This window comes from Papio anubis, chromosome 11 (assembly GCF_008728515.1).
Source record: "Papio anubis isolate 15944 chromosome 11, Panubis1.0, whole genome shotgun sequence".
NCBI lineage: Eukaryota > Metazoa > Chordata > Mammalia > Primates > Cercopithecidae > Papio > Papio anubis.
The window spans coordinates 91742051-91766480 of NC_044986.1; the positions used below are offsets into that span (position 1 = coordinate 91742051).

Here is a 24430-nt window from a genome sequence, read left to right on the forward strand (position 1 = left end):
GCACGAAAGTCACGTCAGAGCTCGGAGGTTATCGATGGGCTGATTTCCCATATTATTGAATAATGTGTGACCCTGTGAGAGATTATGTGCTAGTTCTAATAAAACTAAATGCCAGAAAGTTATTTCCTTGAGGTTGGACTTCACCTGGTTTCATGCCTCCATTTTCACTTTTGATTGATGTGATAAATGAAGCTGTCCCCACCTGTCAAGGGAGGCAGCAGGTTTGTGGTTTGCTGTCTTGTGTTGTGGTGCTGAGGCTTTGGCATTGGTATTGGGTGTGGTTTGGAGTGGAGAATGGGGGCTGGGCAGTGTACTTAGCATGAGATATTAGTCCCTCCCTTGTGGTGATACAGGTCATTATTTTGTTGTTGAACATCAGCTATGACATCTGTCTGTGTCTTCTCCCTGTATTGAGAAGGCAACAAAAACATTTGTATAATGTTTAGCAGTGTTCCTGTAACAAGATTGAAAATGGGTCCTATGTTTCAGTTTATAGGGAAAGATTGGCTTTTTTTTTTTCCCCCCGAGACAGGGTCTCAACCTGTTGCCCAGGCTGGAGTGCAGTGGTACGATCATAGCTCACTGTATCCTCTGCTTTCTGGGCTCAAGTGATCCTCCTGCTTTAGCCTCCCCAGTAGCTGGGACTACAGGCACACAGCACCATGCCCAGCTAATTAAAAAACCAAAATTCACAACAAGAAAAAACTTATTTGTAGAGATGGAGTCCCCCTACCTTGGCCACGCTGGTCTCGAACTCCTGGGCTCAAGCAATCCACCTGCCTCCGCCTCTCAAAGTGCTGGGATTATAGGCGTGGGCTACTGCACCTGGCCAATCAGCATTTTAAAAAATGAAGCTGATTACATGAGGAAAAGTCAGAATTGCATGTATGATATCTGTCTTGAAGTGCTAATGATTCAGTTTTTTTTCTTTTTTTTTTTTTTTTTAAAGAACAGTACTTCAGAATGTATTCTAAAAATGTTTGTTTTTGGCTTAAGTATATTGGAGAGTTACTTGCCCAGAGAATCTAGAGAGAAGCATAGTTCCTGCTGATCGCACTCTTTTGTTGACTTTTTAAAATGAAGTGTTTTTGAAGTCTGAGGGACATTTTTAAAAACAAAACAAAAAAATGAAATGTTTTCTATTTGTTATATCACCACTAGGACTTTATTTGTCTTGGTAACGTAACTGTCATGTGGCTAATCTGGTTGGTGGATGCTAAACTGTACTGTGTGCCATGGTTATTATTTAAAGGACTTTTCAAACTTGTTTCTCTTTCATCTTTTTGTTTCTCAACGTGACATATGTGCACATGATCCGATAGCACTATTAGGACTGTTATGAAAAAGAGCAGAGCCTTCTTTGGGAGAGGTTGCCTTTTCCAACTCTTGCTCCTGGTTCTTTTGATGTTTACTTTTATATTTTTATGTAAATTGCTTATCTCTTTCTTTTTTCTTTTGGTTTGTCATCATTTGCTGAGTTAACATGGAAGGTTTAACCCTATTTCACTACCCTAAGTGTGCTATGTCCCCACTCACAGGTAGCCACTTCTAGGATCTCTGTCTCTTTGTGTGTGTTTGTGTCTGCGTTTCTCCTCTCTCTCACAGACTTTTTAGACCGCTTTGTTACAAATTTGATTACATATTCTAGGCTCACATTATTTTTACTATTAAAGCTGCTTATAGCTGAACCATGTATGATACCTTGATCACCTTTTCTTTCCTTCACAACTTTTGGGTTTTTCCTGAATGAAGAATGTTTTTTCCTTTGGTTGGTCTTCTGTATATTTATAACTAATGAGCCTCAGCTTTAGCCAGTTGTTAAAATTGTGTCTTGCTGTGTTTAGTTGCGCTGGGTGCTCTTTCAGTGCTATCTTGAAGAGGCCACATTTGGGGTGTCTGGACTGGTCACTCTGCTCCAGGTTTGCAGCTGACGTCCTGGAATCTGGCATCCACCTTCACTCCACCTTCACCATCGTCCCGGGAGCTGTCTTCTGTGTTATGTCTCCCGTTTTCATATGCTATGTCTTTCTCATTCATGGTTTATTGCCTTATTTTGTTGGAACACACCTTCCGGTTACAAAGGGGGTAATGTTTTTGGAAACATTGCATTTCTAAAAATTGTCTTTTTTCTACTTTCGTACTTTACTGGTATTGGGGCAAGAAACGGAATTCTAGGATAGGGAACTATTTCTTGTGGGAATTTTGAAGTCACTGGTAGATGATTGTCTAGATTCCAGTATTGCTGTGACTCCTTATCCCTCACTGTGGCCTGTGCTTTATTTTCTGGACGTTCTCCTTCCCTACCTGCCACCAGTCTTCTGTTTTTCTTCTGTGTTCTGATGTGCCTTGGTGTATGTCTGCTTTTATACGTTGTGTTGGGGTCTCTATGGAACTTTTTAATGTGGAAACATATGTCATTTTGGGGAATTAACTTGAAATTGTTTTTGGTTATTTCTCTGCTTTCCCAATTCTCTTTTTCTAGGACTCCTGTTATTCAGTTGCTTGACTTACTTGACTGGTCTAATTTTATTAGCCTTTTTTATCTTCTTCTTCTTTTTTTTCCAACTTCCTAGGGGAGATATTTTTAACTTCTCTGAATTTTCTTATTGAGCTCTTCATTTTTAGGATTTTGTTTAGTTTTTTAGACAGAGTGTCTGTCACACAGGCTAGAGTGCAGCGGCCCAGTTATAGCTCACCATAGCCTTGAACTCCTGGGCTCAAGCAATCTTTCTGCCTCAGCCTCCTGAGTAGCTGGGACTGTAGGTGCATGCTACCACACCTGGCTTATTTTTATTTTTTTATTTTATTTTATTTTTGTATGGATGGGATCTTGCTGTGTTGCCTGGACTGGCCTCGAACTCCTGGCCTCAAGCAGTTCACACGCCTTGGCCTCCAAAGCACTGGGAGTACAGGGATGAACCACTGTGCCTGGCCTGTTTTTCATATTTTAATTCCAAAATACTTTTTTTTAAAAAAAATTATCCCTCAGCACGTTTCTTCCTTTCTTGCTTTCCTCCCTTCTCATCTTCCTCTGCAACCTGGATGTACCATCATCTGACCTCTCTTAGAATATCAGTGATGGATTTTTAATAGCATCTTTTTATACAGTCTTTGGTTCTTTCAAGTTGTGTTTACTATTTGTTTTGTTCTCTCTTCCATCCTTGGGATGTTCTTAAAGGTCTGTCTCTGGCCGGGCGCGGTGGCTCAAGCCTGTAATCCCAGCACTTTGGGAAGCCGAGACGGGCGGATCACGAGGTCAGGTGATCGAGACCATTCTGGCTAACACAGTGAAACCCCATCTCTACTAAAAATACAAAAAACTAGCCGGGCGTAGTGGCGGGCGCCTGTAGTCCCAGCTACTTGGGAGGCTGAGGCAGGAGAATGGTGAGAACCCGGGAGGCGGAGCTTGCAGTGAGCCGAGATCGCGCCACCGCACTCCAGCCTGGGCGACTGAGCAAGACTCCGTCTCAAAAAAAAAGAAAAAAAAAGTCTGTCTCTCCATGGTTGGTTCTGACTTAAGGCACTAATGGTAACTTGAGAACACTGAGTTCAGGCAAGGGCATACACTGTGAGTGAGCTTCACTGGGGGGGGTGGTCCCTGGACTGGGCCAGATTCCCCCCCTGCCTTTTCTCTTTAGATGGACAGAGGCCCAGGGAAAGATCTTCCCACCTTTAGCCTGGCAGGAATAAGCCCTGGCTGGCATTCTGAGAGCAAGTGGAAGCAGAGGTCTGGATTTTTCTACAATCAGTACATAAATATTCACTTAGCTCCTCTCATTTTTAACAAGGCACCTCTATAGTTGTTCCTCCTCTAGTTTCTCAGCCCAGACCTGCTATCTGAGGCTGCAGTGAACTGCCAGGGGCTGGGAGGGGCAGCCACTGTGCTCTCTGGAAGCACTGGGAAGCTGGGGCTTTAATTACTACAGACTTTCAGACAATTTTCTTATTTTTCCTCCCATCTTTTAAATTTATTATTATTTTAATTTATTATTATTATTTTTTCTGAGACACGGTCTTACTGTACCCAGCTGGAATGCAGTGATGCAGTCATGGCTCACTGCATCCTCAAATTCCCCAGGGTCAGGTGATCCTCCCACCTCAGCCTCCTAGGTGGCTGGGACTACAGGTATGTACTGTCATGCCTGGCTCTTTTTTTTTAATATTGAAATTTTATTATTATTATTATTATTGTTATTTTGAGATGGAGTGTTGCTCTGTTGCCCAGGCTGGAGTGCAGTGGCATGATCTTGGCTCACTGCAACCTCCACCTCCTGGGTTCAAGCGATTCTCCTGCCTCAGCCTCCTGAGTAACTGGGATTACAGGCGCCCGCCACCATGCCCAGCTAATTTTTTTGTATTTTTAGTAGAGACAGAGTTTCACCATGTTGGCCAGGCTGGTTTCGAGCTCTTGACCTCAAGTGATCCACCCACCTTGGCCTCCCAAAGTGCTAGGATTACAGGTATGAGCCACCACACCCAGCCAAAATTGTTTTATTATTATATTTTAGAGACAAGCACACTGCAGCCTCGAACCCCTGGGCTCAAGAGATCCTCCACCTTAGCCTCCCAAGTAGCTGGTCTGTAGGCACAGGCGCACACCACCACACCTCGGTGATTTTTCCAGTTTTTTGTAGAGATGGGGCCTCACTATGTTCCTTAGACTGGTCTGGAACTCCTGGGCTTGAGTAATCCTCCTGCCCCTGCCTCCCAAAGTGCTGGGAGTACAGGCATAAAGTACCATGCCTAGCCTTTTCCCATCTCTGTTCCTGTGTTCTGACTTTCTTGGTTCTCCCCATTCCAGAGCCTCTTACCGGCTCTGTGGGGGGAGTCTTGCTACTTCCTGGCTTTCCCCACAGTTACCTTGGGGTTCCATTTCTTAGTTCTGCAAAATGTGTTGTCTCTGGGCCATCTGCTTCTCAGCTTCCAAAAACTGTTTCCCTCATTTCCCTCTGTTCTCTTTGTTTTTGTGGGATTATGCTTGGAAAAAACAAACGACAACAACAAAATCCCCACATGTGTATTGTGGTTTCAGTGGGCTTTCAGGAGGAAATAAAAATAAAAGTGTGTCTTTTTGAGATGATGTTTTTACCCTTTCATTTTTATCTTTGTGTTCACAGCGTTCTGAATCACCTCTGCCTCTCTTCCCTGCTGCTCACACCCTTCCCCCTGCTCAGGGTCCTCCTCTTGTGCCCTGTCCCTCTGGTCTACTCATTTGTTAAGAGCCGACTCTGCTAAAACCTCCCCATAAACTGACCTTTCCAAGTGAGAGTGATCTTTCCTTCCTGAGTTCACAAAACATTTTTTTTTTTTTTTTGGTGTAGTTTTCTTTGAACTCATGGTCTACCTCTTTTTTATGACTTGTTTATGTTTTGTCAGATAAATTTTATTTTATTTTTGAGATGGAGTCTCGCTCTGTTGCCCAGGCTGGAGTGCAGTGGTGTGATCTCAGCTCACTGCAACCTCTGCCTCCCGGGTTCAAGTGATTCTCCTGGGACTACAGGAGAAGGAGGAGCTGGGACTACAGGTGCACGCCACCATGCCTGGCTAATTTTTGTGCTTTTTGTAGAGACAGGGTTTCATCATGTTGGCCGGGTTGGTCTCTAACTCCTGACCTCAGGTGATCCGCCTGCCTCGGCCTCCCAAAGCGCTGGGATTATAGGTGTGAGCCACTGTGCCTGGCCTGTCAGATATATTTTAATTTCTGATGATGGGTGATGATTGTTTCTTTGCCTTCATGCAATGCTTTGCATGTAGTAAATACTCAAATTTTTTTTATCAACATAGATTTTTTTCAGTGATCTTTTTCTGGTCTTAAGTTAGACAGGATATTGACCATTGCTGTATGCCATGGTTAATGCAAAAGTAGGGTGCTATTTCTTTTTTTTTTTTTTTTTTTTGAGACTGAGTCTGGCTCTGTCGCCCAGGCTGGAGTGCAGTGGCCGGATCTCAGCTCACTGCAAGCTCCGCCTCCCGGGTTTACGCCATTCTCCTGCCTCAGCCTCCGGAGTAGCTGGGACCACAGGCGCCCGCCACCTCGCCCGGCTAGTTTTTTGTATTTTTTTAGTAGAGACGGGGTTTCACCGTCTTAGCCAGGATAGTCTCGATCTCCTGACCTTGTGATCCGCCCGTCTCAGCCTCCCAAAGTGCTGGGATTACAGGCTTGAGCCACCGCGCCCGGCTAGTAGGGTGCTATTTCTAGTTGCAGATACTTTTCTTGAAATTTGCACATGCAGGTAATATGTGAAGCCTATGCATTATACATGTCATAACTCACGAAAGCTCATTAACTTGTTGCATAGGATAACGATGCTGTTTATAGAATCGTAGGTTAGGAAGTAGTCTGTCCTTAAGACTTTGAGCTGTTCTCTCTTACCACATCCTGGAGTAGAGTGGGCCTCAGCATTCCTTGCACCTTGCATCTTGTAGGGTTACCTCTGCTTACATTCCAACTTAGTCTTCGGAAATGTTCTCTCTAGCACTAGGCCAGGTGAAGGTCATGTTCTTTATCTGAATAAGAGCAGTGATTCTTCATGTGGTTTTGTCTCCAGGTTTCTTCTGTGGGTTTGGACCTATCCTTGCAAGCCTTGCCCCATGGGGACATTCACTGCTTGATCATCTATTTGATGGATGAACTCTGCTCCTCATTTGTTGCTGTGTATGATGGAGTTTTGGTTGTCATAATACACAATTATTGTTAAAGTCTTTTGTTATTTTAAATGGACATCTCCTGAATGAGAAACCTTCTTCTTTTTTAATTGAATGTTGTGTCATGTTTGTTTATTCACCCAATGACTGATGCAATTATTGTAGAATTAGAGTTTATTGGTAGTATGAAAAGTGGCTTATCATAACTTTTATCTTCCCCCTAAGAGATGGGGCCTCACTCTGTTGCCCAGGCTGGAGTGCAATGGTGTATTCACAGCTCACTGCAGCCTTGAACTCTTGTGCTCAAGGGATCCCCCTGCCTCATTCTCCCACTTAGCTGGGACTGCAGGTGTGGGTCACTATGCCTTGGCCTTCTAAAGTTCTGGGATTACAGGGATGAGCCATCATGCCAGACCTTATCACAATTTTTTGCTCAGCTACTTTTCTAAGTGTCTATGGACTGGACAGCAAAGATTTCTACCGTTATTATTTTAAACTTTTAATGCAAACTACTACAAAGTCGAATCAGTAAGTATGCTCTAACTTTTTCTCTATTGGATACTGGACTCTTCCCTTAAAAATAAAGCAAGTCCCCTGTTCATTGAAAGAGAATTATGTTATGAAAGCTGCCAGTTAAAATCTCCCAAGAGACCACTGTTCTAAGGAGTTGTATTTCTCAGTGGCAAAAATATCCTTCCTGGTTTTTAAACTCTTGTGGGAGGAGGTCAATTTTACATGTTTTTTTTTTTTTTTTTTTCAATGCAGCATGCTCTGCTGGGGTTACTGTTGATCTCCTGCTCAGTTCTTTTCAAAAAGTCATATCCGTTCAGCACATTTTTGTGGAGTGGCATTTAGTAAGTGGCAGCCTGATATTTGCCTTGGCATGATGTTATCATGACTACTTGGCATAGCTGACTGTTGAGTCAGGACCCCTCCAGAGGCAGTAGTCAACTGTTGACTCTCAAAATTAGAAAAGCCTTGATCAGTTAGTTGGAGGATTGTAAGTCAAGTTTATAGAGTATTTCAAAGAGGGGGTAACAAATTCTGCTGATAGACCAAATAAGATGAGGACAGACAACAGACTTTTGTGTTAAGCATTGTGGAGGCTGTTGTGGATGTGATGGAAGAGGAAGCCTGATTGGAATGGGGTTATAGGAGGAAACACGCTTGAAGCAAGTATGGACAATTCTTTAAAAAATTTTGCTGTGAAGATCATCAGAGAATTGGTATAATAACTGGAAGGCAAAGTAGTGTCAACGAAAGGTTTTGTGTGGCGTGTGTAAAAATAGTTCACAGCCTTTAAAGGCTGGAGCTTGACACCTGACTGCTATCTTCCATGCGATTGTGGTTTTTAGGAACATTAACAGTGGGACAGGCTGGGCTCTGTGGCTCATGCCTAATCATCCCAGCACTTTGGGAGACTGAGGTGGGAGGATTGCTTGAGCCCAGGAGTTGGAGGCTGCAGTGAGCTATGATTGCACCATTGTACTCCAGCTTGGATGACAGAGCGAGACTCTGTATATAAACAAAAGGAAACAGTGGGCTGGAGTTCGACTGCTGATCTGCTTTGGGGGTGTGATGGTCAGGAAAAGCTCTTGGAGAAGAGGATGCCTGAGAAGTCTTGATGAACGGACAGGGCTGGCCTGGAGGGTAAGGTGGGGTCTAGGCATTGGAGGCCTTGGGCATGGAGTTGGGGGGAAGTTGTGCAGGGCCTAACAGGCTGTGAAAGGGAAAATGCTGGGGAAAAGGTGGAAATGTAGCAGGTTCTGAGGGATGAAGTTATGAGGTTGAGAAAGTCCTTAGGTGGGGATTTATTTCCAAGGGGTGGCTACAAATAGTATATAAAGGCTGCAGATAATGATCTCATCTGGAGGGAGTGAACAGGATCAGGAGGCTTAAAGAATGTTTTCGTAAGCCACATTTTGGAGGTCGGTGTGCTTGTGTGTGTGGAAGTATTTTAGAAATGAAAGTTGATATTCAAGTTGATTGGTTCACCCTTGAGCTTGCTTGGTGGGAAGAGGTGGGCAGGATGTGGCTATTCTAAGTGGCCAGGGGGCACCTCTTCCTTATTCACCCCCAGGACATTAGTTCCAATTTTCCTTGAAGAGGAAATACCATTTACCATTAGTAAATGGTTTTGGGACTTCATTCTTTGGGGATTCAACACATCTGGACATGACAAATTCTGGAGCTGTCTCAGTGGCAGGTGTCCCAAGGACTCTTGGATGATATTGTAATTGGGATTCATGTGCAGTCAGAATAGGCCCCACAAATGAAGAGGATGCCAAGGGGTGTGTGTGTGTGTGTTTTACAAACTTAACTGTCAGCGTTCTATATAAATGATTCCTTTTATAGAGGTCCAGATAGATGAGGGTTCAGAGGAACTCTGTTACTTGCATAATGGTTTTAATGGTAATGCTTACTAACTTTGAGGATTAAGGTCTGAGTTACTTGCTGTGCTGGTTAAAAAGTGACAAGGATTGATCATTCTGCATTTTTAAAATAAGCATTCCATTTTAGTGATTCTTAGGCATGCTTTGTTAGAGATGGACTTGGAGAACTTCTTAAGAATATGGATTCTCCCCGCACCCCTTCTCCAGGGTCTTGGTCAGTAGATCTGTAGTAGGGTCCAGGAATCTGTATTTGAAGTCTCATTAATCGTTTGCCTCCTTCTTGCAATCTTTGCTTTAGGAAAGAACTGTACCAAACATCACCTTTTAGGTTTGAAGAATGGAGGATTAACTTGAACTTTTGGATAGCAAAAGCAGTAGGGAATGGTGAAACATACAATTTAGTATATTTTCATTTGAACATGTATGTGAGAGTGATGTAGAAGTTCAGAAACACACAACAGTATTCCTTCTTCAGATAATTTGAAAGCAGAGTTTTAAGGATTTTAAAATATGCATACACCATATAAAAGTGTATAAAATTTAAAATATGTCCTTTTTTTTTTCATTCTCCCCAATCCCACTGCAGGATAACCACTGAAAATTTGTGTGTGTGTGTGTGTGTGTGTATGTGTGTGTTTAGGCATTTTGATGTGTGTGTGTGTGTGTGTGTGAGAGATTTTGTCTCTGTATAAAGAAACTCAAACCACACAGGATGTGCTTTGTTCACTGGTCTTGTCAGCACCTTCTGTGTCCCTATCTTTAGACCTGTTTGTAAGAAACACTTTGAGCCACCAAGTTGTGCAAACTACTTTATGCAGATAAGCAAAAATACGAATTCTTCAGACACATAATATGTGCTGTTTGCTTATTAGAGTATTTCTGTAGATTGCACTGGGGGGATTAATAAGTATGATAAGTATTTCATATATTGGGCAGTAGGAAATGTAGTATGCTTTAGAGAAATCAATATTACTTCTGCAGCACATATTGCTGGTTTGTGCAGTTCTATTATAATAGAGTATCAGCATCAGAGCCAAAGGGAAGAGTGTGTATGAGTCACTCCATAAAAGGAGCAGTGACTCAATACCAAACTTAGGGTGCTGCCTGAATTTTTAATCAATTGCAGTATTGTTGATATGGGGTTGATTCCTTTTTATGGGCAGGAAGTTATCATGGTTTGAAATGTCTAATTCCCTTTTGGTGATGCTAACTTGCTATATTCAATGTTTCTGTTCTTTCGTATAGGACCCAAGCTACTGGATACAAGTGCATCGCTTGGAACATGGAGATGGAGGAATACTAGACCTTGATGACATTCTCTGTGATGTAGCAGACGATAAAGACAGAGTGAGTTCAAGTCCTGGGGAACCTTTTTGAATGCATTTTTTTTTTTTCTTTTCAGGGCTGGGGACCGGGTGCGATTCTTTTCCTTTCTGTTTTAGACACATACTTTAAATTATGTTTGGGCCACCCACTCTAGTATATTTTCTTTTGTGATAAGTGTCATGAATCTTCACTGTCTTGAATACCAAGGTATAATGATTTTCTTGATACCTGGGACTTAACACTAGATTTTGGGGTTTTAGAACTACAGCTTTTACAATGGAAATATCACAAAAAGATTTCTATGCCATATTCCACCTTAATTTAACCAAACATAACATCTTTCTTCACAACTCGGGCCTGTCCTTATCATCTCCGTATATACAGTGTACAGCCGTTCTGCATTCCGGTCCCAGTGTTGGCCCAGAGAAGATTGATCCCAACAGCGGCCTGTGCAGTGCACCGTGTTCCTGTGCGATGGGCGAGTGTGTCCCAGGCAGCCTCCCCTGTGTGGGGCCTGGCCCTTAGGAAGCTCGGCCTTGCTGTGTGATGGGCCATTTGTGTCCTGGCAGCCTCTCCCATGCAGGGCCTGGGTCTCAGGAAGCTCAGTCTTTTCTCTGTCAGTGCTCTGATGCCCTGTGTGCGCTTCCCCAGTCTTTACTGTGGTATGTGAGTTTGGCTCCTGGACGTTTCCACCTACTGCTCTTCCGTGTTCCCTCCCACTACCCCACTTTTTTTCTGTACTCTTGAGAGGAATGAGGAAGAGTAAGAGGAGGGGGAGGAGGAATGTTCATCGTTTTGAGAATGCCTGACAGGATGTTTGGCTCTTTTTTTTTTTTTTTTGAGATAGAGTCTCGCTTTGTTGCCCAGACTGGAATGCAGTGGCATGAGCTCAGCTCACTGCAGCCTCCGCCTCCTGGGTTCAAGCGATTCTCCTGTCTCAGCCTCTTGAATAGCTGAGATTATAGGCATGCGCTACGATGCCCGGCTAATTTTTGTATTTTTAGTAGAGACATGATTTCACCGTGTTGGTCAGGCTGGTCTCAAACTCCTGACCTCATGATCCGCCTGGTTTGGCCACCCAAAGTGCTGGGATTACAGACATGAGCCACCGCACCCAGCCCTGGCCACTGCTTTTGTATTTGGCAGAAGGGCTCATAGCCACATACATAGTTACATCAGCATGGTTGTATGGAGGCAGCGACCTGGTTGACTGTCTCCTAAAACCTCATGGCAGTAGCACAGGATATTCAACCAGCTAGGTTACCTCACGAGGTCAGAAGATGGTAAGATCACCCAGATACTCACTCTGCTTCCTACTGGGGCTCCCTCTGGTTGCTGGCCCTCTCCCTGCCAGCCTGCTCTTCTTTCCCTCAGCCGTGAGCTGGGTGCACACAGCTGTTGTGTCTTGCTCACAGCTATATTCCTGACAGCATCATGCCTGGCTGAGAGTTGGTGCATATCTTAATTTTTTTTTTTTTTTTTTGAGACGGAGTCTCACTCTGTCGCCCAGGCTGGAGTGCAGTGGCCAGATCTCAGCTCACTGCAAGCTCCGCCTCCCGGGTTCACGCCATTCTCCTGCCTCAGCCTCCTGAGTAGCTGGGACTACAGGCGCCCGCCACCTCGCCCGGCTAGTGTTTTTTTTTTAAATTTATACATTATTTGTTTTTTTTTTAGTAGAGACGGGGTTTCACCGTGTTAGCCAGGATGATCTTGATCTCCTGACCTCGTGATCCGCCCGTCTCGGCCTCCCAAAGTGCTGGGATTACAGACTTGAGCCACCGCGCCCAGCCTAAAATTTCAAGTAAGACAAAAAAACATCAAATACCAAATATTGTGTAAATTTGGAAGATTAGATTCACTGTTGCACCTGTCACTGTGGAATTTGTCCCATGTGGCTCCTGTGGGCCAGGAATACATTGTATCAAAAAATGCAGAAGTTTTCTGCCGACTTATGTTCTGATGCTATTTTTCTTGGTGTCATTTCTCCTTCTTGGGCTTTTGAGTGAGCCAGGCTTAGGGTAACTCTGAAATCCTTTTCTGCAGTCCACTTGAAGAGTACCATCTTTCATTTATTGTGTGGCTCAATTCCAACATTTAAGGCAACTACAGAGATTTATGAAGAATTTAAACAGGTGCTCTTTTTCCACCAGAATGTTAGAAAGGGATGAATTAATGTATCAATGTTTCAATGTCTTCCTCTTCTCCCTCCTTCTTCCTTCTTTTTTTTTTTTTTTTTTGGTCTTCTCTCCTCCCTCTCTTTCTCGGTCCCTCTCTTGTTGTTACTTCCTATGTAAAAATAGCACAACTCCGTGTGAGGAAAAATTGGAAAATGCAGAAACATACAAAGGAACTAATCGCCTGCCATCCTGCTGTTGCTGAGAGCTCATCACTGTTGTTTGAGGTTTTCATCCTGACTCTTCCCTTTCTTCAGATAGATAGAGACACAGTCTTTTTCTTTTAAACAAAGAAACTTGAATAGTAGTTTTTTTTTTTTTTTTTTTTTGAGGTTAGCATATATATATTTCTGTGACCATGAACCATAGCTATGCCAACATGGCTGTGTAGTCTTTTGTTTAAATTTAATTTACTGATTTAGAGACCCAAGCTGTCACCCAGGCTGGAGTGCAGTGGCATAATCATAGCTCACTGCAGCCTCAACCTCCCAGGCTCAAGTGATTTTCCTGCCTCAGCCTTTTATTTTAAAAAGAGTTGTATTCTAGATTCAGGGGCACATGTGCAGGTTTGTTATATAGGTAAACTGAGTGTCATGGGGGTTTGGTATACAGATTATTTTGTCACCCAGGTAATAAACATAGTACCCAGTAGACTAATTTTTTGATCCTCTCCCTCTTCAAGTAGGCCCTGCTGTCTGTTGTTTTCCTTTTTATGTTCATGTGAGATCATGCATTATTTGATTTTCTCTTCCCATGTTAGTTCACTTAGGAATAATAGCCTCCAGCTCCATTCATGTTGTTGCAAAAAACATAACCTTGTTCTTTTTTACGGCTGCTTGGTATTCCAGGATATGTTTGTACCATTTTTTCTTTATCCAGTCTACCACTGATATGTATTTAGGTTGATTCCATGTCTTTGCTATTGTGAATAGTGTTGTGATGAACATATGTGTGCATGTGTCTTTATGGCAGAACAATTTCTTTGGATATATACATAGTAATGGGATTGCTGGGTTGAATGATAACTCTGTTTAAATTCATTGAGAAATTGCCACACTGCATTCCACGATGGCTGAACTAATTTACATTCCCACCAGCAATGTATAAACGTTCCCTTTTCTCCTCACCCTTGCCAGCACCTGTTATTTTTTGACTTTTATTTTTTTCCTTCAGATTTCTCACACCACACGGATGTATTGTTTGACTTAATAATAGCCACTCTGACTGGTGTAGGTGATGTCTCATTGTGGTTTTGATATGTGTTTCTCTGATAGTAATGTTGAACTCTTTTTCATAAGCTTACTGGCCATGTGTATGTATTCTTTTGAAAAGTGTCTGTTCTTGTTCTTTGCCCCCCCCCCCCCCCCTTTTTTTTTGAGATGGAATCTTGCTCTTTCGCCCAAACTGGAGTGAAGTGGTACGATCTCAGCTCATTGCAACCTCCGTTCCCTGGGTTTAAGCGATTCTCTGGCCTCAGCCTCCCGAGTAGCTGGGATTACAGGTGCCCACCACCATGCCCAGCTAGTTTTTGTATTTGTAGTAGATACAGGTTTTTGCCATGTTGGCCAGGCTGGTCTCAAACTCCTGACCTCACGTGATCCACCCACCTTGGGCCTCCCAAAGTGCTAGGATTACAGGCGTAAGCCACCACGCCTGGCCTCTTTGCCCACTTTTTAATGGGGTTGTTTTATGCTTGTTAGTTTGCTTAAGTTCTTTATAGATGGTGTATATTCACCCTTTGTTGGATGCATAATTTGCTAATATTTTCTCCTGTTCTGTAGGTTGTCTGTTTACTCTGTTGATAGTTTCTTTTGCTCTGCAGAAGGTTTTTAGTTTAATTAGGTCCCATTTTTCAATTTTTGTTTTTGTTGTAAATTTTTTGCTGTTTTCATCATGAAGTCTTGTCCAGGACCTGTAGTCAGAATGGTATTTCCTAGGTTATCTTCCAGGGTTTTTATAGTTTTAGATTTTATGTTTAATTCTTTAATCTATCTTGAATTGATTTTTTTTTTTTTTTTTTTTTTTTTTTTGAGGTGAAGTCTCGCTCTTATCACCCAGGCTGGAGTGCAATGGTGCGATCTCAGCTCACTGCAACCTCTGCCTCCCAGGTTCAAGTGATTCTCCTGCCTCAGCCTCCTGAGTAGCTGGGATTACAGGCACGCATCACCATGCCTGGCTAATTTTTGTATTCTTAGTAGAGATGGGATTTCACCATGGTGGCCATGCTGGTCTCGAACTCCTGACCTCAAGTGATCCTGAGCCTGCCTTGGCCTCCCGAGGTGCTGGGATTACAGGCGTGAGCCACTGTGCCCAGCCCTTTGAATTGATATTTATGTGTGGTGTAAGGAAAGGGTTCAGTGTCAATATTCAGCATATGGCTAGCCAGTTATCCCAACACCATTTATTGAATGGGGTGTCCTTTCCCCATTGCTTGTTTTTGTCAGCTTTGTCAAAGATCAGATGGTTGTAGGTGTGTGGCATTACATCTGGGCTCTCTGTTCTGTTCCATGGGTCTGTGTGTCTGTTTTTGTACCAGTACCATGCTGTTTTGGTTACTGTAGCTTTGTACTATAGTTTAAAGTTGGGTAATGTGATGCCTCCAGCTTTGTTCTTTTTTCTTAGGATTGGCTTGGCTATTCAGGCTCTTTTTCAGTTCCATGTGAATTAATTTTTTTTTTTTTTCTAATTCTGTGAAGAATATCATTGGTAGTTTGATAGGGGTAGCATTGAATCTGTAAATTTCTTTGGGCAGTGTGGCCATTTTAACAATATTTGTTGTTTCAATCCAAGAGCATGGAACATTTTTCCATTTGTTTGTACCATATCTGGTTTCTTTGAGCAGTGTTTTTAAATTCTCATTGTAGATATCTTGTCTTTGGTTAGCTGTATTCCTAGGCATGTTACTCTTTTTGTGGCTGTTGTGAATGGGATTGTGTTTTTGATTTGGCTCTTAGTTCAGATGTTGTTGGTGTGTAGGAATGCTACTGATTTTTATACATTGGTTTTGCATCCTGAAACTTTGCTGAAGTTGTTTATCAGATCCAGGAGCTTTTGGGCGGAGACTGTGGGGTTTACCATATCATCTGCAAACAGGGATAGTTTGACTTCCTCTCTTCCTATTTGGGTGCCACCTTAGCCTCTTGAGTAGTTGGGACTATAGGCATACTGGACAATGCCTGGCTAATTTATTTAAACATTTTTGTAGAGATAGGATCTCACTATGTTGCCAAGGCTTGTATCAAACTCGTGGGCTCAAGCGCTCCTCCTGCCTTTGCCTCCCAAAGTGCTGGGACTGCAGGCATGAGCCACTGCTCCCGGCTGTGTTTTGATGTATGGATTCATGTACAGTCTCGTTGTACTTGCTGTGAACACTTAGGTGACTATGGAGCCAGCTGCTGTGCTCACTTGTACACTTGTCCCTTTGGTACTCTCTGTTCTCTGAACAGCTGGGATGAGCACGCCTGTTTCTTCACCACATTTCCTTTTTATTTTTACAGATGCAAGCTTTCCCTCAGGGTGGTGCCATCCTGCTTTACACTTTGACTTTGTGCCTTTCCATAGAGCAAGTGAGGCGTGGCTTATAACATGTTTTCTGGGATATGCTTGGCTTTGGTGTGTGGCTTGGAATAACCTGTTGTGGAAGTTTGGTTGTTGCACAAGTAGGATTTATGGGGCTGTACGATCTCAGTGCTTCTGAGAATACTGAACTCAATGGACTCATTTATGTGTAGCACAATGTAGTAAGGCCTGAAGGGTTATGCAGTACCAATTACTGTTTCCATTCATCCCCCTGCACTCCAGCCGACATTAGATGCCCTCAGAGTTTATGTGTTGAGCCAGTAGAACATCATGATGTAGATGTTCAGCACAATGATTTTTGCAAAGTCTTTTGAATGCAAAGTCTTTTGAAATGTATGGAGACTTATTTTTTGGTCCAGCATATGGCCTTTTTGGTGGACATTTTATGGGTACTTGAAAATAATGTATTCTGCAGTCATTGGGGTGTTATAAAAATCAGTGAGGCCATCCAGGCATGCTGGCTCACACCTGTAATCCCAGCACTTTGGGAGGCTGAGGTGGGCAGATCACTTGAGGTCAGGAGTTCAGGACAAGCCTGGCCAACATGGTGAAACCCCATCTCTACTAAAAATACAAAAATTAGCTGGGTGTGGTGGCACATGCATGTAATCCCAGCTACTTGGGAGACTGAGGCAGGAGAATTTCTTGAACCCAGGAAACAGAGGTTGCAGTGAGCTGAGATCATTCCACTGCACTCCAGCCTGGGTGACATAGCACGACTCCGTCTCATAAATAAATAAATAAAAATAAAATGTAAAAATCAGTGAGGTTAAGGTGGATGATGTTAGTTTGAATCTTTAGTGAATAATGTGTTATTCAGCAACTGAAAGTCATGCACTCTTGTTTCAACACAATTAACTGTTAGATTATACACAAAACCAAGCAGAAGGCAAACTATGCTTGGTATTTTTAAATAGTGGCATATTAAAATCATACAATCTTAATAAATGACATTTTAGATTTTAGATTTTGTATCCTTCTGTGAATTTGATGATAAAAATATATATTTTCTAGAGTCTTTTATCATGTTTCCTGTACAAATTAAAATGTCCTTTAACCTGAGAAAAATATTTTAAACATCAATAGGTGAAATAACGCTTTAGACAATTCTATATCATGTTGATTGAAATCAGTTTCCAAACAGAAAAATGCTGGAGCACATTATACCATAGATTAGCTTTTAAAGCTGTTTTCTATTTGTTCAGAAATACTTTAAAATATATGCATAATTGATGTAAATATTGTTGAGTGACATTCCTAGATTAAGTGCCCATTGTAAGTTGAAACTATAAGAAATATGATTAGTAGCTTAGACTCACAACACCCAGATTCACAGGCATGGCTGGATGCATCATTCAGACTGAGAGATTGCGTGATGCAGTCGGTCGCACGGCTTTTTTCCGTGGCTCTGACATTCAATCCTGATTTAATCATCTTGGAGTGTTTTCAACTATTTTTGGCAGCTACTCCGAGTGAGGATTTTGACACTTGTTTTGCTTTTTGGTTTAAGGAAAAAAGAACGAGCATTATACCTGTCTTAAATAACATTTATCTAAAAAAATGTCCTGTTTTGTGAATATCCCCTGGATGCATGTTCAAAATGTAGATACCTAGCCTGGGAATTAGGCTCTCTGTGAAGGGGCCTGGGCATGTGCATTTTACAGTCCCCCTCCTGCTGGTGTTTAGGCTCACTAAGTTACGAAACCACAACTGTAATGGCTGTGCCTCTGTAGTAGGGAAGATGCTCTCGAAGATGCAAATTTTATACTTGGTCGTTGTGAATTTGTAACATTGTTAAAAACTTTGTTTTTTATGGAGGGGAAGAGACAATATTTTAAATGATAGCAAAAGAAAATTAAAGTCCAGTACTTATTACCCCTGATTTTCCTCATTATCCTTTAATTATTAGCGTTCAGGGCACAGCACTGAGGAAGTTTTCTGTTAGTGCCCATACAGTTCTCATTTCCAGGATTTACCCAAATTTGTTCAAATGGTGCTATTATAGATTGCCCTGGCCCCTTGGAGTAGGTTTGATTTTCTAGGGTGTAGAATACTCTAGATCTACTTTGAGTGTAAAACGGTACTTTGTTTTGTTTGTCCTTTCTCTGTGTTTCTGCTTTCCGGTAAGGGAACAGTGATGTCGTGTTTACTCTTAGCATCTCAGTCTCAGTTTTCTCAATTGACATTTTGCCAAATTATTAAAATATTATGGGCCGGGCACAGTGGTTCACGCCTGTAATCCCAGCACTTTGGGAGGCTGAGGTGGACAAATCACCTGAGATCGGGAGTTCAAGACCAGCCTGACCAACATGCTGAAACCCTGCCTCTACTAAAAATACAAAAATTAGCCGGGTTTGGTCATGCACGCCTGTCGTCCCAGTTACTTGAGAGGCTGAGGCATGAGAATCATGTAGGGCCAGGAGGCGGAGGTTACAGTGAGCCGAGATTGCCCCACTGTGCTCTAGCCTGGGCGACAAAGTGAGACTCTGTCTCAAAAATAAAAATAAAAATAAATAAATAAAATGATTGCGGGAATCGTGCATTAAGTTGTTAACTCCCTTAGGATATTTCAGCCACCGATTTACTCTAAGTTTTTTCCTTTGTGCACACTGTGGCTTAATTTCCGTAAGTTAACATGAATTATGATGTCTGCCTAGGGTGTTACATGGTGACCAGCGTACTGTTTTTTGCTGATCAGGTAGGTGAGTTGTTGAATCTCTATTCCTTGTCTTCCCTCAGGTGAAGTGGATGTAGCCCAGGAGAATGTGCTTTTAATGCAGGTATCTTAATCTTTCCATCTTGGGGAAATACACGTTTTAAAGAAGCAGTGATTTCTGAAGGCATACCTTATCATAAATCCTACTTACAGAAAACAGTATAATGAAAAACTTATGAAATGTGTTTTCTGTTGTCTTAATCAAAAGGAATAATTTACTTATTCATAACTACATACCCTACCGTCTTTTGATGAATACTTGAGATTAAGATTAAATGGGATAAATGAAAACCTAGTTTCAATGTTGAATCAAAGCTAAGTGGCCTCCCTCCCCTTCTCAAAGGTTAATAAGAGAAGTTTTTCAAACCAGAGTGCTTGAGTAATTTAAAAGACAGCATATGGAATAATTTCCTTTGCAAGAAAATCAGACTAATATTTTTAGGTAATTCAGTTTACTGAGCACCTATTGTGTACCAGGCATTGAGCTTAATGCTACTATACAATGTGTGTGTATATATGCATGTGTGTGTATATATATATGTGTATATATACATGTATGTGTGTGTGTGTGTATATATATATATATGAGCAAGGCAAAGTCTTGTAGACATGTAAGTGAAAGACCAGTGGGTGTTAAGTGATGTGGTTTACATTGGAGAAATATCCCCCAGATGGCTGTGTGAAGAATGAATGAGGAGGCAGCATGAAAGGCAGAGGCCAGTCAGCAGGTTTTGTGGAAACAGGATTCGAATGCAGGCGGTGTGTGGCTCCTGCAGGGTGGATGGAGGTTGAAATTGATGGCGATTGGGCTGGGTGGAGATGGTGGGGCATTCACCAAGGTAGGGACTGCTGCAAGGTTGCCAGACTGGGGATGGGAGATTAGGTTCAGTGTTGCCTTCTGTGAGTTTGAGTGTCTAGGAGCTGTTAGTTAGGCAGCTGGATATTTGTGACTAACCATAGATAAATCTGTGAATCCAATATAAATTTGTTAAAAATCAGTTTAAAACAATGTACCAAATATGGTCTAATTTTAGTGCAAATAATTATGTACATTGGAAAAAGTTTGAGGGGTAGACCAAAAAGTATCAGTACTGGTCATCTCTGAGGACAGTGTGCGTGGTTCACTCTTTTGTTTTTGTTTTCACTGTCCGCTCCATATTCTGCTTCTGCTTAATTCCAGTAAGAAAGACGCATTAGATTTAGTTATAAATATAGCTTAGAATAGAAACATCTTTTTTTTGACCTTTAGTATGAATTGGCCTAGGAACTGAATGATTTAAAGATTTTGATAACCTGGAAATGAAATAACTTGTATAAATTGACTTCATTAACTAGATGACTTTATTCATTTCCTCCTAAGTAAACTTATTTTAGAGTGTAAAGAAGCAAATATTTAAATTTGCTGCCAAGCAGAGCACCAAATGGTTAACTAATTCAGAAGGATTACTTCCCAGCATTTTAAGTGTTTTGTGGCCACTGGTTTGACCACAGTTCATCAGTTTGTGGGAGCACAGGGCCCAGATATGGTACAGGTAGAGCAGTGAGGTGTTAGTGAAAGGGAGCTGGGAGGGGGGCAGGCCTCCTGCATGAGAAGTGAGGGTCTTCATGAGCAGTAGGAGTTTTGGGGTCAGCCTGCACAAGGTGGCCTGGGCCTCAGTCCTTTTAGCGAAAGCCCTCAAGACTTTGCTTATCTGGGGCCACCCAGTGAGTCAGGGGACAGAGGCTCTCACTCTTTCAGTTACACCAAACCCATGCTGGTGTTTGATAACTTGGTGTGCCGCACTGTGCTTTTCTGTTGCTTTGGAAGTGCTAGGCATCTCGTATGGTGGGTTGTGGAGCCACACTGCCTGCATTTGAATCCTGGCTTCACGCTGTCTTTACATGACTTCTCTTACCTCAGTTTTCCCATCTGTAAATGGGGTATAATCTTAGTACCTATCTTACGAGTTTTTTGTTGGTTTGTTTGTTTTTAAATTTCAGATTCAGGAGATACATGTGTAGTTATATTACATAGGTATATTGGGTGATGATGGGATTTGAGCCTCGGTGAACTCATCACCTAAACTGTGAATGTAGTACCCGGTAAATAGTTTTGCAAGCCTGGCTTCCTTCCGTGCCTTCCCACTTTTGGAGTCGCCAGTGTCCGTGGTTTCCATCTTTATGACCATGTGTGCCCATTGTTTAGCTTCCACTTATGAATGAGAATATGTGGTACTCACCTTTCTGTGTCAGAGTTATTTCACTTAGGGTATTGGCTTCCAGCTCCATCTATGTGGCTGCAAAGGACATAATTTCATTATGAGGTTAAGTTTAAGATTAAGCCTTAGAATTCACATTAAGGTTTTGTGCTTGGCAAAAATAAGGTCCCAGGAAATGTTAATTGTGGTTGCCATTGTCGGCCACCATTACCACCACCACCATTGTCAAATTAGGCTCTTCATTCTTTTAATAACAACTTCTAAGGTTTTTTGTTTTGTTTTGTTTTGTTTTTTTGTTTTTCTTCGAGACAGGCCCTTGCTCTGTCACCCAGGCTGGAGTGCAGTGATGCAATCTCTGCAACCTCTATCTCCTGGACTTGCACTTCAGCCGCCTGAGTAGCTTGGACTACAGATGTGCATCACCATGCCTGGCTTTTTGTTTGTTTATTTAAGATGGGTCTTGGTCTGTCACCCAGGCTGGAGTGCAGTGACCTGATCTAGCTCACTGCAGCCTCTAGCATCTGGGCTTAAATGATCCTCCTGCCTCAGCCTCCCAAAAGTGCTTAGATTACAGGTGTGAGTCACTGCACCCGGCTTGAGGATTTAAAAACAAGCGAGCAAACAAACCAGGCTATCCTAGATATTTGTGTTATGAAATGAGTTTCTATAGGTAATCAGCTTCACTTATTTTTTATTTCTATGAATTTATAGAGAGCATGGTGTATAATTGGTGCCCAGAGATAGTTGTTGTAAGAAATACATTGTTCATTTTCCGTATCTTAGAATTTGAGGATTCTCAGTACACTATTAAAACATATGTTCTTCTGAAACAGAAAAGTAGCAAAGATCTCAGTTTATATTTTCAGTATTTGGGAATCAAATAAGGACTGTATCTATTAGCTCTTCCCCCTAGAAACCCTCCCCCCCCAAAAAAAAAAACCAAAAAGAGGAGGAGGGCAGATGACTCTTGGTTGCTTCTTCTTCATTAACAGCTTCTGAATAATTTTGGAGAAGTCATTTTAAATGCTAAACAACACCATGCCATTCATTCATAAGAAAGGATAGGAATCATATAGAAAATAGCAGGACCATTTTTTTTTCCTTCTGGATTTTATAGGAAAAGAAGAAAATAGGCAGCGCCTGTATCCTTTGATCCTGTCATTGCAGAATAAGTCAACTATTATAACTAAGAAATCTGTTTCCACCTTGTGTGCTACACATTGTAGTAGGATTTAGTCACATCTTACATCAGCCCTGCAAGGTACATGGTGGTGTCCCCATTTTTAAAAAGAGAGAGATTGAATATGCCTCCCATATTTACAGATCTCTTTCCACTTACTTGGGCTTCTCCCTGGCCCCAAATAACTAATACTTTGATTGTTGATTGCAGTTGGAGAAGGAAGCCAGTTTGGTTAGTGAAAATGTGGATTGCAACTCTATTTCATTTTCTCAGATCTGTCTCCCTTCCTCCCTCGCTCTTTTTCTCTTTCTCTCTTTTTTTCCTATATCCTCTTTCATTTTATTTTCTTCTTTATTTCCTTTCTTTGACAAGGTCTCTGTCACCCAGGCTGGAGTGTGGTGGTGCAGTCATAGCTCACTGCAGCCTCAAACATCTGGGATCAGGTGATCCTCCTGCCTCAGCCTCCCACGTAGGTGAGACTACATGTGTGTGCCACCACACGCTTGGCTAATTAAACAAAAAAAATTTTCTTGAGTGACAGGGAAATTAGCTTAAAGGTTTTTTTGAGATGGGGGCAGGTCTCACTGTGTTGTTCAGGTTGATCTTGACCTCCTGGGCTGAAGCCATCTTCCTGTGTTGTTGGTGCGAGCCACCACACCTGTCTCCATTTTGTCAGATTTCTGTGTTTTCTTTTTCTTCTATGTCTTCTAATATGATTATTTGTTAAGAGGTCAGGAGTTTAGTGTTGCGTATAATTCTACCACAGTTCGTGTTTATTGATGCCCGTTGTTCATATGTCCAACTAAAATGATAGCATTTGTTTGAGCAAAGGTTAAGTATGTCTTGCAGATTCATTCATCCTGTCCTTTCTGCATTCATTTAGAAATACTTGTTCAGTTCCTAATATGTTTGAGAAACAGCCAGAGGTGCTGAGGATGCGTCAGTGAGCAGGAGGTGAGTTTCTGGTTCACAGAGCTGCTTACAGTGAGGAATACAGAGTAAAGGAGGTGAGTGTGGATGTGATAGACAGTAGAGGGTGTGGGTGGCCCCTTGAGGTGGTTGGAAAGGACAGCTCTCCAGAGGAGACAGGTGGGCTGGACTTTGGATGATAAAGAAACATTTCTGGGATCCGTTGGGGGCAGAGCAGTCTAGATAGAGATAGTATGTACAAACATGTGAAGTGGAAAAAAGGTGGAAGTGTTTATGAATCAAAAGGGAATTAGCATAGCTAGGATGCAGCAAGCAATCAGGAGAGGAGAATGATATGGGGTTGGAGAGGAAGGTAGGGTTGAGATTAGGGATGACGTTAAAGACTGTGTTGAGGGATTTTTAAGATTTGACATGAAATGCCATAAAAAGTCACCAAACTGTCACACTGTGGAGTGACATAATCAGGTCTATATTTTTAGAAGATAGCTGTGGGAAGAGTGCATTGTAGATGGGCAAGAGATGGGGAAAGACCAATGAGAAGGCAGCCAGCCATCCAGGGAAGAGGGGATGGTGGCTGAAACTACAGTGGCATTGGGAGAAAATGTATGGAGTTCAGATATGTTTCAGAATTAAAATTTCCAGAGTTTCAGGCTGTGAGGAATGAGGGCAAGCAAGGAATTAAGGATGAGTTTTGGAGCAAATGGAAGAGGGATATGGAGGCTCCCTTACTGGGATATAGAAGGCTCAAGGAGGGAAGTAGGACACAGGGACAAGCCAAGTCTTCCACGGCACATTGAGCTGAATGTGAAATGCCCATGAGGTTCCAACACAGATGTCAGATATTGGACATATGTCTGAAGCTCTAGGGAGAGAGTTGGATATAGGAATTTGGAAGTCACATCTGTATAGAACAGATAGTATTTAGAGGCATGCAACAAATATTTCCGCATGGCAGAAATGTGAATTCTTCCAGCCTAATAACCTTATTGGTTCTTCTTTTATTATTTTTTAATTTTTTGAAACAGAGTCTTGCTCTGTTGCCCAGGCTGGAGTGCAGTGGCATGATCTCAGCTCACTGCAACCTCTGCCTCCAGGGTTCAAGCAATTCTCGTGCCTTAGCCTTCCAAGTAGCTGGGATTACAGGTGCCTGCCACCACGCACAGCTATTTTTGTATTTGAAGTAGAGATGAGGTTTCACCATGTTGGCCAGGCTGGTCTGGAACTTGCAGCCTTAGGTTATCCACCGGTCTTGGCCTCCCAAAGGGTTTATTGATTCTTCTGATGGTGCA

At 42.2% G+C, this 24430-nt stretch overlaps 1 protein-coding gene across 31 annotated transcripts in view; it reads left to right on the forward strand.

Moving 5' to 3' along the window:
- PARD3 (par-3 family cell polarity regulator) overlaps window positions 1-24430 on the forward strand; it is a 711028-nt gene that overhangs the window by 114490 nt on the left and 572108 nt on the right. For 29 of the 31 annotated variants that reach the window (XM_003903538.4, XM_021943977.2, XM_003903542.4 and 26 more), the window contains one exon: window positions 10284-10385. In XM_003903538.4, the coding sequence (XP_003903587.2) occupies window positions 10284-10385 (102 nt within the window). Of the gene's footprint in view, window positions 1-8107; window positions 8296-10283; window positions 10386-24430 lie in introns of those variants that run through there. The other 2 variants (XM_021943965.2, XM_021943978.2) reach the window with 2 other exon arrangements.